The sequence below is a fragment of the Canis lupus genome, chromosome 26 (genome assembly GCF_003254725.2).
Source record: "Canis lupus dingo isolate Sandy chromosome 26, ASM325472v2, whole genome shotgun sequence".
NCBI lineage: Eukaryota > Metazoa > Chordata > Mammalia > Carnivora > Canidae > Canis > Canis lupus.
In genome coordinates this window covers 27,992,169-28,007,328 of record NC_064268.1, presented here as the reverse complement: position 1 = coordinate 28,007,328, position 15,160 = coordinate 27,992,169, and the positions used below count along the sequence as shown (strand labels likewise).

General features: G+C 49.6%; 1 protein-coding gene across 4 annotated transcripts in view; it reads left to right on the top strand.

Moving 5' to 3' along the window:
• Positions 1-15,160, top strand: part of SMARCB1 (SWI/SNF related, matrix associated, actin dependent regulator of chromatin, subfamily b, member 1) — a 38,510-nt gene that overhangs the window by 1,062 nt on the left and 22,288 nt on the right. For 3 of the 4 annotated variants that reach the window (XM_049101792.1, XM_025474747.3, XM_049101793.1), the window contains exons 2-5: positions 3,309-3,447; positions 5,057-5,186; positions 9,283-9,420; positions 11,374-11,501. In XM_049101792.1, coding sequence (XP_048957749.1) covers positions 3,309-3,447; positions 5,057-5,186; positions 9,283-9,420; positions 11,374-11,501 — 535 coding nt within the window. The remainder of the gene's footprint in view (positions 1-3,308; positions 3,448-5,056; positions 5,187-9,282; positions 9,421-11,373; positions 11,502-15,160) is intronic. The other variant, XM_025474748.3, reaches the window with a different exon arrangement.

Below are 15,160 nucleotides of genomic sequence, written 5' to 3'. Positions count from 1 at the left end.
TTTTTTTCTTTTCTAGTCGAGGACATGCGGTTCAGATGTGCAGATACCTGGCGGTAGAGTCTTTCCTGTGTAATGAGAGAAGTGCCAATCCTGGAGAGCTACAAGACGCCCAGGGTTGTTTTTCCCTGTAGCAGCGTTCATTATCACATGCCAGCATTTCATTCCGGTTTTTATTTTTCTTTTTAAAGATTTTATTCATTCATGAGAGACCGAGAAAGAGAGGCAGAGACACAGGCAGAGGGAGAAGAATCAGGCGCCATGCAGGGAGCCTGATGTGGGGCTCGATCCCAGGTCTCCAGGATCACACCCCGGGCAGAAGGCAGTGCTAAACCGCTGAGCCACCGGGCTGCTCTCATTCCCGTTTTTAAAATATGGGGTTTTTTTCCTTCACAATTGAACATAGAATAAATGAATGAAGCCTCATGATGGTCATGCTGAGGCTCTTAGGACACCCTGTGACTCCTGGAGTTAGGAGACCAGTGTTGCCAGTCGCATCAGGACTTAAGTGTCCATTTTTAAATCAACTTTCATAAAACAAAAAGGGCAGGATTTATAAATTAATTTTTCATACTATTACATAAGTGCTGCTCTTCCGACGTAACTGGGGAAGCGGAGTCCTTGCCTTTCCATGTGCCACAGCTCAGAATGGTCCTCACGGACCAGTAGAAAGAGCCTAAATGCAAGATATGGGGCATTTGAGGAGTTTCCATATGATACTGGGCACATTGTTTAAAGAAGCCTTTTCCTGATCTAATGGACAGGAAAAGCAATCCTGGAAAAGCAATGTTTGGCCTTGACTCTGAGTGGATGCTGCTTTTGAAAAGGAAGCTTCCGTTTGTTAGATGGAAAGTATTGAGAGGGAGCATATGGAGAGATGAGAAGGAGGAGACCCAGTTCCAGCCCTGCTCTGTCTCCAGGTCACTTTTCTCATGTGTGTGAGACATGCTTAGACTCTATGATCTCTAAGATCTTAGGTTCTAGAAGGGTAATTGTGGTCTTCTCTTCCGGCCCTGTTGAGTGAGAATTGTCCTGAGACCCAGTGTGTAGAGACCGAGAGGGGAGAGACACATTTTCTCTCGTGGGCCAGGCTGAACAACTGTCAGACATCTGGAGGTCTGGGAAGGATTCAAGATCAGGAGGCTGACTGTTGATAACCAGTAGCTCCTGTGACAGCATTGGATGGATGGCCACCAGGCCCCTTTCTTTGGGAAAACAGACACCATGTTCAGAGAGATGGGTTGGCCATAGCAGCACACCCAGGGCCACCATGCTACATCTGTGGAGCAGCTTTGGGAAGGGCATCTGCAGTTGCAGCAAGTGTGTGTGTGTCACTGTTCTCGTGCCATCTGCAGGCAGTTGTGTTCACCAAGCCAGAGTCACAGGGCTGAGAGGATCCTAAGAAATCCCCAGGTTCACACCTTCACATCTATTTTATTATTTAAAGATGTATTTGTTTTAAATGTTTTTTTTTAATTTTTATTTATTTATGATAGTCACACACACACACACACACACACAGAGGCAGAGACACAGGCAGAGGGAGACGCAGGCTCCATGCACCGGGAGCCCGACGTGGGATTCGATCCCAGGTCTCCAGGATCGCGCCCTGGGCCAAAGGCAGGCGCTAAACCGCTGCGCCACCCAGGAATCCCGATGTATTTGTTTTAGTGGGAGAGAGAGAGCACGAGTGGAGCAGGAGGGGCAGAGGGAGAAGAAGAGAGAATTTCAAGCAGACTTCCTGCTCAGCGTGGAGCCCAATGCAGGGCTCAATCTCACAAGTCTGAGATGATGAACTGAGTCAAAACCAGGAGTCAGATGCCACCCAGGCATCCCAACCTTTATTTTACATTTGGGACACTTGGGTCCAGAGAGGGTGAAGGCTGGTTCATGAGAAAGCCAGGAAGACAAGTCTTGCTTTCCCAAGTTCCAGAGGGGTCTTGGGAAGTATCAATGTGTCCCAGAGCTTTATAAGACCTGCGAGGTAATAGTGGCGGGTATTGTTATCAATTTCTTTCCAAAAACCTAGTAGAAACTATCCATTTGGCCTTGGATGGTAATGATACTCAAGCCAAATAATGCAGAGGGGAGTCTGTGCCTTCTGTATGGAGCCTGATGACTCGCTGCTCAGGCTGTTCAGCAGCCCTGGTTGTCGATCATAAAAATCTTTGACTCATGAAAAAGGGAGAAATACACTTTAGTTTAACAGATACATCATTGCTGCCTAGGTAAACGGGAAAAATAATAGAAATGGTCCTCCGTGAGGCAGAGTCCAGAGTTGCTGCACGTTTGACAGATGAGTAAGGAGACCCTGAAGAGGGCTATGCTTGTATCTCGGCCACAGGTAGAGCCAGGCGTTTGGCTGCAGTTCCCATGGGACTCAGCTGGTCTTTTTTTTTTTTTTTTTTTTTTAAGATTTTATTTATTTATTCTTGATAGACATAGAGAGAGAGGCAGAGACACAGGCAGAGGGAGAAGCAGGCTCCATGCAGGGAGCCGGACGCGGGACCCGATCCCGGGACTCCAGGATTGCGCCCTGGGCCAAAGGCAGGCGCCAAACCGCTGAGCCACCCAGGGATCCCCTCAGCTGGTCATTTTTGCACTGTCGGTGAAATAATCGAGTTTCTTTATGAAAATTTGGAGACTAGATGTCTTTTCATGAAGGAAATCATACTTCCAGTATCCAGTACAGACAAACTGAAGCAGTTGTTTGGGGCGGTCATGATTTATGTAGCAATCTGGTGATTGCCAGTAAGTGCTTTTTAAACTCTTTGGAAAATTCCTTTGGTGTTCCTGGTTTGAGTTTTGTTACTAAACAAAGCATCAGGGGCCATGGGGGAAATTATCCTGCATCTGACTAAAATTAAAAAGACCTTTTTGGTGTTTATTACATCATAAAAATATCAAAGTCTTGTTCTTAAGATAAAAGAAAGTCAAAGAGGCCTTACATTTCTGCAAAGTGCCCGGGATGCTTAGTCTAAAATCAAAATCAGCGCGAGCTTTCCAGTGAGCTCTGGGGGCCTGCCTGCCTCAGAAGCATCTGGTCAGGCCTCTCGGAACTCGGCCCTGGTGTCAGGGTGCAGCTGTGCCGGGCCCTGCCCGGAGGGGCGGATGGGGGCCGGATGGGGGCCAGCTGTGCGCCGCTGCTGAACCCTCCATGTCAGCAGAACGTGTTTTCGTGGCTGCAGCAAGCCTGGTGCCCGGAGGCCAGCTTGCCCTCGGTCTGTCACTCGATGGGCCCCGCACCAGGACCCTCTCGGCCTGCGTCCAGCCGCGACCCTCATAATGAGCCTTCTCGCTTTACCTCATAGGTGGGAAACTACCTCCGTATGTTCCGAGGTTCTCTGTACAAGAGATACCCCTCGCTCTGGAGGCGACTAGCCACTGTGGAAGAGAGGAAGAAAATAGTTGCATCGTCACATGGTAAAAAAACAAAACCTAACACTAAGGGTGCGTCTTCACGAGGGTTTGTAAACCTGTTTCAAAACCACTCGCTTCTGTCATGAAGATAAAACGTTTTCACTCCAGAGCGTCTTCACCGCAGCCCCGGCCTCAGAGGGCAGGGCCGGTGGGGGCGCGAGGGCGGCGGGGGCGGGAGCGGGTGCTGTGAAGACATGCTGGTCTCAAAACGTTTTAGGAATGCCGTGATGCTGTGCCATCTGCCGTGGGCGTGTCGCCATAGTCACCCTCCATGCAGCCCGAGTGGCGGCTGGTGGCCCCAGCTCCCACTCCCCTCTGGGGCTCTCACCGCTTCGCTTCCCAAGCACATCCATCCGTAGCTCCTCATTCGGGCGGCCGGCGTGGGCGTGCTCGTGCTCCTGTGCATGTGCCTGCTTGGTGCGCCTCCGTGCGCCTGGGGCCCGCGGGAGCCGCCTGGCCGAAAGCTGGGTGTGCCCGGCCGGGGCAGCTCCGTGCGGGGCCGGGAGAGGCCTTCAGACACCGAGCGCTCCGTCGGGAGCGCCTCGCTGCACGTCCCCGTCGGGATGCAGCGCAACGTTTGGCAGGTGGCGGTGGCGCCTTCCTGGAGAACTGCCCGGGCCTGAGTGAAGACCCTGCCTGAGGCTGTGTGTGTGCGTGTGCGTGTGAGTGCGCGTGCATCCGTGCGCGCACATCAGTCTGTCCTGTTTGGCTGTGTCCGTAGGTACTGCTGTGGTCTCGTCCACTGCGGGCAAAGTAGTGGTTCTTTTAATGCAGGAGCCGGAGCTTCTTTTTTTTTTTTATCTGCTGCTATAACATTGCCACTCACTCGCTTGAGAAAGTCTCCTTTTTGTCCTCCCTCTGCCCCCCCCGCCCCCCCCCCCCCCACCCCAGTGGCGCACCAGTCACTAACGCAGTGAGTTCCTAGCTTTGCTTTCACCTCTGCAAGCCTCAAGCGAAGTCTCAGTGACTCGTCTGCCTTGTGCTTTGGAGACGCCCTCCCCATAACTGATTTGTTTCTCCAGGAGAAGCCAGTCTGGACGCGCAGACAGGTAGCAGCTCTCGACCAAGGTTCCCTAGAAGAGCTGTGGGTCGAGTTGCCTAGAATCTGTCCTGCCTCCCAGACAGCACGCGTTGACTGGCACGGGGCCGGGAATTGACGTTTGGTGTGAAGCAGCTCTTTCTAACTCTCTGGGCTCTTGTTTTAAAAGAAAAGTATCTTTCATCTCTCATTCCATCTCTCCACTTTGCTTCGTGTCGTGGATTGCAGTGGTGTCAGACCTCTTCCCACTGGTGATAATAATCTGGAGCTTCCCTTCCCCCCTTCCACCCCCCCCCACGCCCCTGCCCCAAGAGGACCCATTGGCTGTGTTGCGCTGGAGCTGCTGCTGCCCTGTGTACTTCCTCTGTGCCGTGGCACAAATTAGTGCGAGTAAATCCTATGGGGGCATTTACTCAGTAGGACCATTAAAGCACTCAGTCCAGACTGCCCTTTTGGAAGAGGCCAGCATTTAGCAGTAGTAAGGTTGACACCTGCTTTTCCCTCCTCGTGCATGTGAGGACCTCAATGTGCTGCATCTACTGGCTGCTGCTCCTCGCTGCCCCGCCAGCAGGGTGACTGCAGTGGGGTCTCTGGTTACAGATCATGGATACACAACCCTGGCCACCAGCGTGACGCTGTTAAAAGCTTCGGAGGTGGAAGAGATTCTGGACGGCAATGACGAGAAGTACAAGGCGGTGTCCATCAGCACAGAGCCCCCCACCTACCTCAGGTGATGCACCCCTGGCTAGGGTATTCTCTTGGGATGACACCCACAGATATTTTTCTCATATTCTAGAACTGATTGCAGTTAAACTGAACTGAAGTACTTTTTTTTTTTTAAGTACTTTTAAAGATTTATTTATTTGAGAGAAAGTGCATATGTGCATGTGAGTGCGCGCACACACACACACCTAGGGCTTAGGCGGGCAGAGGGAAAGAGGAGAGAGTCTTTTTTAAGCAGACTCCCTGCTGAGCGTGGAGCCGATGCTGGGTTCAATCTCACAACTGACTGTCAGGACTTGAGCTGAAACCAAGAGTCAGAAGCTCAACTGACCGCACCACCCAAGTACTCCTGAACCAAAATGCTTTTAAACACTTCACCCACTGTGCTTACAAATCGTCTTAGCCAGGTTTCCAAGTATCTTTTGTATCTTTGGCATTTCTAAGAAACATAAGCCAAGTCTTGGATTCTGGAAAGTCATTAGGAATGCTTTGAAAGTGGGACTGATCTGTTGGAAAAATGAGTGGCCCGGATAAATTCGCAAAAGAAATGAGTAGTAGGTTTTAAGATTTATTTTGTTTTTTAGAGAGACAGAGTGCATGAGTGTGCAAGCGGAGGCAGAGGGGTTGAGGGCGAGGAAGAGAGAGAATCTCAAGCAGGGAGTGTGAGGACTTGACCCCATGACCCTGAGATCTTGACCCAAGCCAAAACCAAGAGTTGGATGCTCAAAACACCCAGGTGCCCATAGAACAATAGGTTTTAACGTATAAGCTTAGAATCTTTGAAAGAGTATTTACAGTATTACTTAGGTAAGTAGTTGGAAGGTGGTTACATAATAGAGTCTGTTCATTCATGTTTATTTTTTAATTTTTTGTCTGTTTTTTTTTTTTATCTTTCATTTTCATAGGTAGTTTTATTTCGTTTTTATTCATTCAGATTTATAAGAGAAACCTGGATACCCCAGTAGCTAAATAGGTAAAGAGTGGGCCACCCTGGAAGCACAAGGAATAAACAAATAGAGGAAATGACGTTTGTCCTGTGTAAATGTTTTGAATTCAAAGTAAAATAAATAAATGACTAGCAACATAAAGAATCGAGGAAGGTACAATAGCGCTGGCACACTCAGGCACCGTGTAGAGGCTTTGTCTAAGGCCATGGTGACGACACCAAACCTGTTTTCGTTCTCTGGCCCATTTTTGTTCTCTGGCCCATTAATTTCATCCCTGGGAATGGGTCCCAGACAAATAATTTAAAAGAACAGCACCACCAACAGAAACCATTATATGCACCGAGAGGCACCTGGTAGCGTTGTAGTAACGGACAATATGGAGCCACTTGAGCATCCAGCCTTAGGGAGAGGCTGAGTGAGAGAATGTGCAGCCAGCTGAGTAGACCAGGGTATTACAGACTAGGATATGGGTCAGGACAGACTGTGTATGCCCTAGAATCAGATAGACTGGGATATAGGTTAACTGTTTAGGTCATAGTTAAGTAGACTCCGTGGCAACCTGAAACATGGTTCCCATGAGTGACACATGCAGGATACCTATGTTAGCCTCTCCACCCTCAAGGACACATGCATTTAGAAGCACACAACCCCCAGGAGCACCGAGGAGGGGGGAAGGAGCGGTTATTGTTTTGAGTGATGTGGTTATGGAAAAATCATTTCTTTCCAGATTTTCTTTCAACTTTACTATTGCGTTATTTTTATAATCCTCCCCCCACCCCCACCTAAAGGTGACACACATCCCACTTGGCCAGTGTTGCAGATGTGTGCTCTGCAGATTCCTTTTCCCCTGAGGGATGTGGTAAGAACATAAGGATGGCTAGACTTCCCTAGGGAAGTGGCAGAAGGAAATTATGTACATATGGCTGGGGCTTTCAAGTCAGCACATGTCAGCCAGGAGCCTCTTATGGGGCAGTAAACACTTCTTGATGATCATGTCATATGAGGAACAGCTGAGGGAATAGAGGACTCTAGATAGCCCAGAGGTCAAAACTGCTGGGAAGGGGGATGTCTGGGTGGCTCAGTCGCTTAGGCAGCAGACTCCTGATCTCAGCTCAGATCTTGATCTCCAGGTCGTGAGTTCAAGCCCTACCTTGAACTCCACGGAGCTGAGCGTAGCCTATTAAAAAAAAAAAAAAAAAAACAACAACTGCAGGGAGGGATGGGAGTAGAGGTTTGAGAGAAGCTGCCTTCATCGGGCGCTGTGCTCAGGAAGTGCCTTCCCACTGCCCAGTCAGCTCCACGGGAGGCCTGGCACTTCTCCTCATCGCTGGAGAGGTTGGGCAGAGGCTGGATGTCCCTTTTTGGGCAGACCTACTTGTAGCAGAAGAAAGGTTGAATTACATGACCCAGATTTCTCGGCCTCGGTGTATGGCTTACTCGCTGTGTCTGTGACATCACTTGTGAGCTCCTGGAGATAGCTACTTGACGGAAGGGCTTGGCAGAGCAGCCCGGGCCTGGGAATGAACGAGATTGCTAACTGAGATAAGGACTTTTCAGGCAAGGGAGAGCCAGAGTGCCAGCTCAAGGAGAAAAGAGGTGATGGTCTCGGCCTGCGATTCCCAAATACATGTGCAGCTGCATCAGCGTTGCCCAGGGGAATTGTCAAGAACCTGCATTCCTGGGTCCTCCTCAGAGATGGAAGTACCTAGATGTGAGTGGGGCTCAGAGACTTCCTGCCAGAAACTTTGTACTCTTAAGTGAGTCTGTGTAGCCAGGATTTGAAACCACTGGCCCAGATGGACTTGTCTTGCTGTTTCAGCTCTAAGCCCTGCCCAAATTAGTTCCACGTTCCTCCTTTTCCCAGGCCTCTGGTATATATGGTAAGGCTGGTCATTAGACCAGAGTAAGATAGGATGGGAGAGACTTGGTAGGGTCCCAGCCGAGTTTGGTACTGTACATCTCTCCCTGCCCACACCCTTAGTTAAGGAGTGTTCTGGAACTGCAGCATTGGAGGTGCAAGTGGCCCCAGCTTTAGAAGAGTCAAAGGGCCTGGGGCCTGGCAGGTCATGGCCACTGCTCCTGCCCACCACCCCCTGGAAAGGGCTGCCAGCCATGTCTCCCCACCCCTCCTCTGAGGACACTGAGGGGAGGGAAATTGAGCAGTTGCTGGTATGTTCTCTCAACGGCAGCACTCAGTTATTGAAGGTGCGGGTGTTGGGGATATAAAAGTGAATGACACACAGTGGTTGCCCTCACGTTGCTCAGACTTAACTAGGGTAGGCGGCCCTGAAGATGATAAAGTAATGCACAGAGCGTCGTGGGAACCTGAACATTTGTCTTTCAAACCCGGCCCTGGATCCTTGGTTTAAAATAGCCTTTTGGTGTTTTCCTAGTAGTGAAAGCAACCTCTCATTTGCAGAGAAGAGTGAACCCTTTATGGTATGTGAGTTAATTGAATTACTCTGAGCCTCACTTTCCAGAAAGTTTTTACTGATACAGTTTCTCATCAGCCGTACTGCTCTGGAAACCTGGAAGCCAGAAGTATTGCCTTGTCCATCTCAAGCTGGCCTGTGTATCTAAAAGAGTGATCTGATCTTTCTCTGCCTTCTTCAAATCCCCCAGCCACCGGCCGAGTGCAGTCAGTTCTTGAGGAACATGCCAGCCGCCACAGTGGGAACCCTCTCCATGTCCTGCCTCTCCAGCCCCAGCCCTGCCTCCTCACTCTTGCCACCTGTGCACTTCCTGAAATGCCCTTCCCATTCCAGCTCTTCCCCTACTCCCGCCCCCAGTGAGCCCCAACCCAGGACTTAAGGTTCCACTCCAGGGTTTGCTCCCCTGGGAAGTCTCCTCACTCGCATTCCTCACAGAAAGGGTAGGGCTTCCATGGAGTCATGCCTAGCACATTCCGTGTTATACTGGGACTCATGCACTCCTGTGACTGCGGCCTCTCTGCACCCTTCCTGTAAGCCAGGTGCCTCTGAATGGATGCCATGGGAGCCTGAGGAGTACACGTGCAGAATCTGGGGTGCTGGGGGGTCACCACGGACCACTGGAGCCTGCCAGGGGTGCAGTGGGTTTCCACAGACCGTGACTTGGAATCTGATGGCCAGTATTGGGCTCCAAGACTGAGCAGGGACATTTCTCGCATCTCCCCAGGGAACAGAAAGCCAAGAGGAACAGCCAGTGGGTGCCCACCCTGCCCAATAGCTCCCACCATCTGGATGCTGTGCCCTGCTCCACGACCATCAACAGGAACCGCATGGGCCGGGACAAGAAGAGAACCTTCCCTCTGTGGTGAGCGTGCCTCACTCTCTGCTGATGCCGCCTTAATTTTACCCTCTTCCCTGCCTTGACTTTATGTTCCCCCAAACACTATGCTGCCTTCTCGAGACTGTTCCCTGTCGGCTTTGGGGACAGCCAGTCTCTGGCTTTTGCTCTGGCTTGCTCCAGCTTGCTCTGCCTTGCTCTGCCTGCTTCAGCCTCGCTGCTCTTGCCTGTTTCCCCAACGCCTCCAGGTTCTCACAGTTCTGGGGACAGGAGTTCAGTGCAGCAAAATCAAGGTGTCAGCCGGACCCTGCTCCCTCTGGAGGCTGGGGGGGAAGGCTCTTCCTGCCTCTTCTGGCCTCTGGTGGCTGCCAGCATTCCCTGGCTTGTGGCTGCATCACCAGTTTGTGCCTCAGTGGGTCACAGGGCCGCTTCCTCTATGTGTAATATTGCCCGGTCTTCTCCTAAAAGGACGCTTATGATGTGATTTAGGGCTACTTGCATAACCTTCTCCTCTTAAGATCCTTAATTATATTTGCAGAGTCCCCCCCACCACCGCTACCACCATATAATGGTCACAGGTTCCAGGGATTAGGACTAAATTTCTTTTGGGGGGCATTTTCAAGTTCACCCCCACTTTTATCTCTGCAGCCTGCCCTCACCTCTACACACTATCCTCAGGTATCTGTCACACACTGCTTGCCAACTTTTTGAGTCTAGGACACAGTCCTCCCTCCTTCCTGCCCTCAGGCCAAAACCCCAGAACTCTTCTCCTGCACACTCCTGCCTTCTTAGCCTTCCAAGTGTCCGGAATTGGACCGCCTTTGGCCAGCTCCCCCTCAGATGTGGGCTCCCTCGCCCAGGCCTGGAGTCCTCATAGTGGCCGCCCCCGTCTGGTTTCCTCTCTTACCGCCCTCACCCTGCGTCAGGCACATGAGCCTCCTCACTGCCTTCAGAGCCACCCAGAAGCTTCTGTAGTTCCCTCGGCCGAGAGCTCATTCCTTGCCAACACCTGCACCGCTGACCCCTTCTCCCTCTTCCTTCCCTTTCTCCCTTTCCTTCCCATCAGTGTTTGAATGTCACCTCTCAGAGCTGCCTACCCCTCTTTAGAATGGCCACTCCTGTCTCTGTCTCCTGTCGCTTTCCCTGTCATGTTTCCCAGAGCACTGCTGTCTGGCATACAGTGTGTTTTCCTCATGTTTGTCATCTCTGCCACCCCACCCCCCACCCCCACCCCCACCCCCGCCGAGCAATTCTCAGCCCTCCGTATTCCGCAGACACCCTTAGGTTCCCAGTGCCCTCCTGCATACCCCTGCCCCCCTCACCACCCCAGCCTCTTTCCTCTGTGTCTTCCTGAAATACAGATATGACTGCATAACTGCCTTGCTCTGGGTTCTCCTGGAGCTCCCTCGGGGTAGAGGCTGGATTCCATAGCCTGAGATGGAGAAGCATGGGTACTTGGACACGTGTAGCTTCTCTGTGTCCCCGACAGTGCTCCTTCCCTCCTCCCAACCTGCATCCCACCCTCAGTGCTCTGGCTCTTGCTCCCCAACAGCTCCTCACCACTCCTGCCCCTTGGATTTGGTTAAGTATTTCCTCTTCTGAAAATACTCTTCCAAAAAAGAAAAAAAAGAAAAGAAAATACCCTTCCTTACCTACAGTTTTCTGTGAAAGTTCTACCTGCTTTGGGGCTTAAATCTCGCTTCCTCTGGGGTACGTCTAGGTCATACCCCACTGCCCAAGGCCGTAGCTCCCTCTCCTTCCCTGAGTGTCCTTGAAGCCTGGAACTCTGCTCCTGTGGCTGCAGGACCCCTGCTTGCCTGGTCTCCCCGCTGGCTCAGCCCTTAGTTAACAAGTCACCATAAGAAGTGGGTTTCTCCCTCTGGCCGAGTTAGCAGTGACAGTAGTGCAAAGAGGGAGGGAGGCCCTGAGCGTGGAGACCCATGGCACCCCTTGCTGACTTTGCTGCCACTTCACTTCCAGCTTTGATGACCACGACCCAGCTGTGATCCATGAAAATGCATCCCAGCCTGAGGTGCTGGTCCCCATCCGGCTGGACATGGAGATCGATGGCCAGAAGCTGCGAGATGCCTTTACATGGAACATGAATGGTATGTGGGAGATTTGGGTCTGCGCAGCCCAGGCCCAGCTGAAGTGTGAACAGTCCTTTTTCTTGCCTCCTGCCTGTTGGGATCCTGGACTCTGAACACGACATTCAGAGCTTTGTGGCATAGATTGTTAGGGTGTGGACTCTGGGTTCAGATCCTGCTTCTGCCCCCATTTCCTGTGGGTTGGGCATGTGAGCCTCAGATTCCTTCCTCTCCTAGCGAGCTTGGGCAGGTCAGGGGCCAGTCAGGATGCAGCCTCTCTATCCACTGAGCTCACGATGACTTTGCTGCTACTCAGATCAGATCAACGCATGGCCCTCTACCCACCTCGCATTAGCTCTGTCCAACCCTCTAATCTGTCATGATGCCGTGTGTGCACGTGTCATACCTCTCTCATCCCAGTGAGGTCTACCCTCCCTTTGTCTGTTCTTCCTTTTCCCATTCTCACTCTGTAAGTCCTGGGTCAGATGCCTGCTCTTCCTGGTTCCCAGACCCTGAGAATGACTTCATGCTCAAGAGAGCATACTCTTCATGAGCAAGAGAAAGCGTAGGAGACATTTTCTTTTTTTATTTTTTTTCTAAAGATTTTGTCTATTCGTGAGAGACACAGAGAGAGAGGGGAAGAGACACAGGCAGAGGGAGAAGCAGGCTCCGTGCAGGGAGCCCAATGTGGGACTCAATCCCGGGTCTCTAGGATCACACACTGGGCTGAAGGTGGCACTAAACCGCTGGGCCACCTGGGCTGCCCAGGAGACATTTTTCAGAGTGTTTTGTCCTTATCCCATTCAGGAAGGAGGATTGCATATGTGTTTATTTTTTCTTTATTGTTTTCCTGAATCAGACTTTTTAAAACAGATTATTTATATTCAGACCAAAACCAAAGAACAGCAATGAAAAAAGCCCCAGTGAGTATAATTTTTAAATGAAGTTGAGAATCCCCAGAATCTCAGCGTTCCTAATAATAGTTTCCCTGCCAGTCATTTGGCACGTGCAAAGATATTTAACAGAGTTGTAATTATAGTGCAAGTATAATTTTATTTTTCTTCACTTATAAGTATCCTCCTGGTTTCTTTGGTCTTCATAATTGGCACACAATTTTCTGTTGAGTTGTAGTGCCTTCTTTTGCTAAAACTCCTTCTGCTATTAGACATTCCCATGGCAGAGAATATAATCGTTTACAACTTTTTTCTCCCAGAGGGGATTTCCTCAAGGAGGAACGTGTGTAGTTGTTGATATGTGGTTGCCTTGAGCTTTCTAGAGGGATTAGGCTGTTTCCTTTGGTCATCTCCTGGCACTTGATATGCCAGGTATGAGTCCAAGGGCCTCTGCCTGGCTCTGGGAACAAGGCCTGAGAGCTGGGTGCATGTCCTCCAGGGCCCACAGATTAGCTGGCGAGAGAAGATGTTGCCAAGGGGAGACGTGGTGAGGGGTTCTGGGATATTGTAATGAGTGTAGACAGAGCAGGTGTGGTGCATTGGTGATACTCCAACATGAGGACAGGACAGCTGATGAGTGCCAGACCATGGCCAATGCTACACATCCCCTGTTAACACCGTTCCCTTCTTATCTCAGCTGGCCTATGTTTTAGTTGCTAATTCATCTCTCTCCCCATTTCAACCCCTTGAGGTCAACGAGCTTGTTTTTTATTGCTGCTTTTCTTTTTTTTTTTTTTTATTGCTGCTTTTCTTACAACATTTAGCATAGAACCTGGCCATAGGCCATGGCATAGGAACTTAGCCATTCAAATTGACCCTGTCGTGTATTATCATGTTATTTTTCTTTCAATAACATATAGAAGGCTCAGACTATTTATTTATACTCCCACCCTATTCCAGAAGGGATAAGGCATCTTATACGAGAACATTTGGTGCAAAAGAATAAAGCAAATGCAAAAGATGTCGTTAGGAAAAATTGGACGAAATGGAAAATGAAAGGAGAAGAACAAAATGAAGCCCGTTCTCTGGTTCATACACACAGTTCAGTAGGTGTACGTTGCGAGGGGAGGCCATAACGCTCAGCCCTTTAGAACCAGGCAGAGACAGACAGGATGATCGTTCTACAGTTACCAGTGTGGTCAAGGTGAACAGCTGCTTGTGGCTCAGAAGGGACAGAATCACACATAGTACTTGAATCCAAAAGAACCTATAACCCCTCCCCTCCGCCCGGACCTCAGGAAGAGGACACTGTATAATGCATTGGAGATGTGGATCTGTCCAGGAAGACCCAGGAATTCTCCCATGAGTTTCCAGGTTATTCCTCAAAGGAGTCCTCTTGTAACACACCATATCCCCCATTAAGTGTAATTTGGTACAAACTTTTTGGTGTATTTGGTACAAAATAATTTTGTTCTGTGAACTCTTCCTCAGCCTAGTGGTATTTATATTTAGCATGTCTAAGAGCTATAGTTCTTAACTGGCGATTAGTAAGCCATGCATGGTAGTTAAAATCGCATGTTCAAAACCACTGTTTTTTTTTTGTGTGTGTGTGTGTGTGGTCATACGTAATTTACTTTGAAATTTCAAGTAACCTTAAAGGTAAGTGTGAGACTCTATCACAAAGGAACTGAAAAATGTTGAGCAGCATGAATGAACTACATGTCCTTCAGAACCGGGACATTCTTCATAACCAGGATTTGTCTCCCAACAGGCTTTTGGTAGGTATCTGTTAACAATGTGTTCAAGGTTATCTTTTCTTAGGACATGCAAGAGAGCTTACGTGAGTTGCTGGTGAAATATGCCATCATCTGTCTCAATAGCCAGCCTCCTTGGGATATGTTAAAATCTTCCAAAAAGGATGAGCTGCTGAACAAGAACACGTAGTTGGCCCCACCAAGGGATCAGGGAATCCCAAGGCAGGGCCACAAGCTGCCTCAGGAAAAGGTGTGGTATTTGCTCCTGCACACAGGCCAGGGGTGATTGGGACCCTGTAAGGCATGGCTACCAGAAGCAGTTTCTAGAGATTTGTTTTTGTTTTTTAGACATTTTATTTTATTTTATTTTTTTAAGATTTTATTTATTTATTCATGAGAGACACACAAAGAGAGGCAGAGACATAGGCAGAGGGAGAAACAGGCTCCCCGCAGGCAGATACTCAACTGCTGCGCCACCCAGGTGTCCCGGTTTCTAGAGATTTGTGTCTACATGTTCACTTTGGATACTTAACCTCAAATGATAAATTCAAGAAGCTAAGTGGATCCCAGCAATATAAACCCAAAGAAATCCATGCTGAGACTCATCATATTTAAACTTCTGAAAACTAAACACAAAGAAAAGATCTTGAGAGCTGAGGAAAATAACAGCTGACTTAGAGGGGAAAACCTGGAATGACAAAAGATTTCTCATCCGAAACTATGGAGGCTAGAGGAAATGGCACATGGTGTTTCAAGCACTGAAAGAAAAGGACTACCAGTCTTGAATTGGACACCCAGTAAAGATATCCTTCAGTAATGAAGGGGAGGGACGCCTGGGTGGCTCAGCAGTTGAACGTCTTTCTTTGGTTCAGGTCATGGTCCCGGGGTCCTGGGATCGAGTCCCACATCAGGCTCCCTGCTTGGAGCCTGCTTCTCCCTCTGTCTGTGTCTCTGATTCTCTCTGTGTGTCTCTCATGAATAAATAAATGAAATCTTAAAAAAACAAAAAAAAAAAGGAATGAAGGGGAAATCC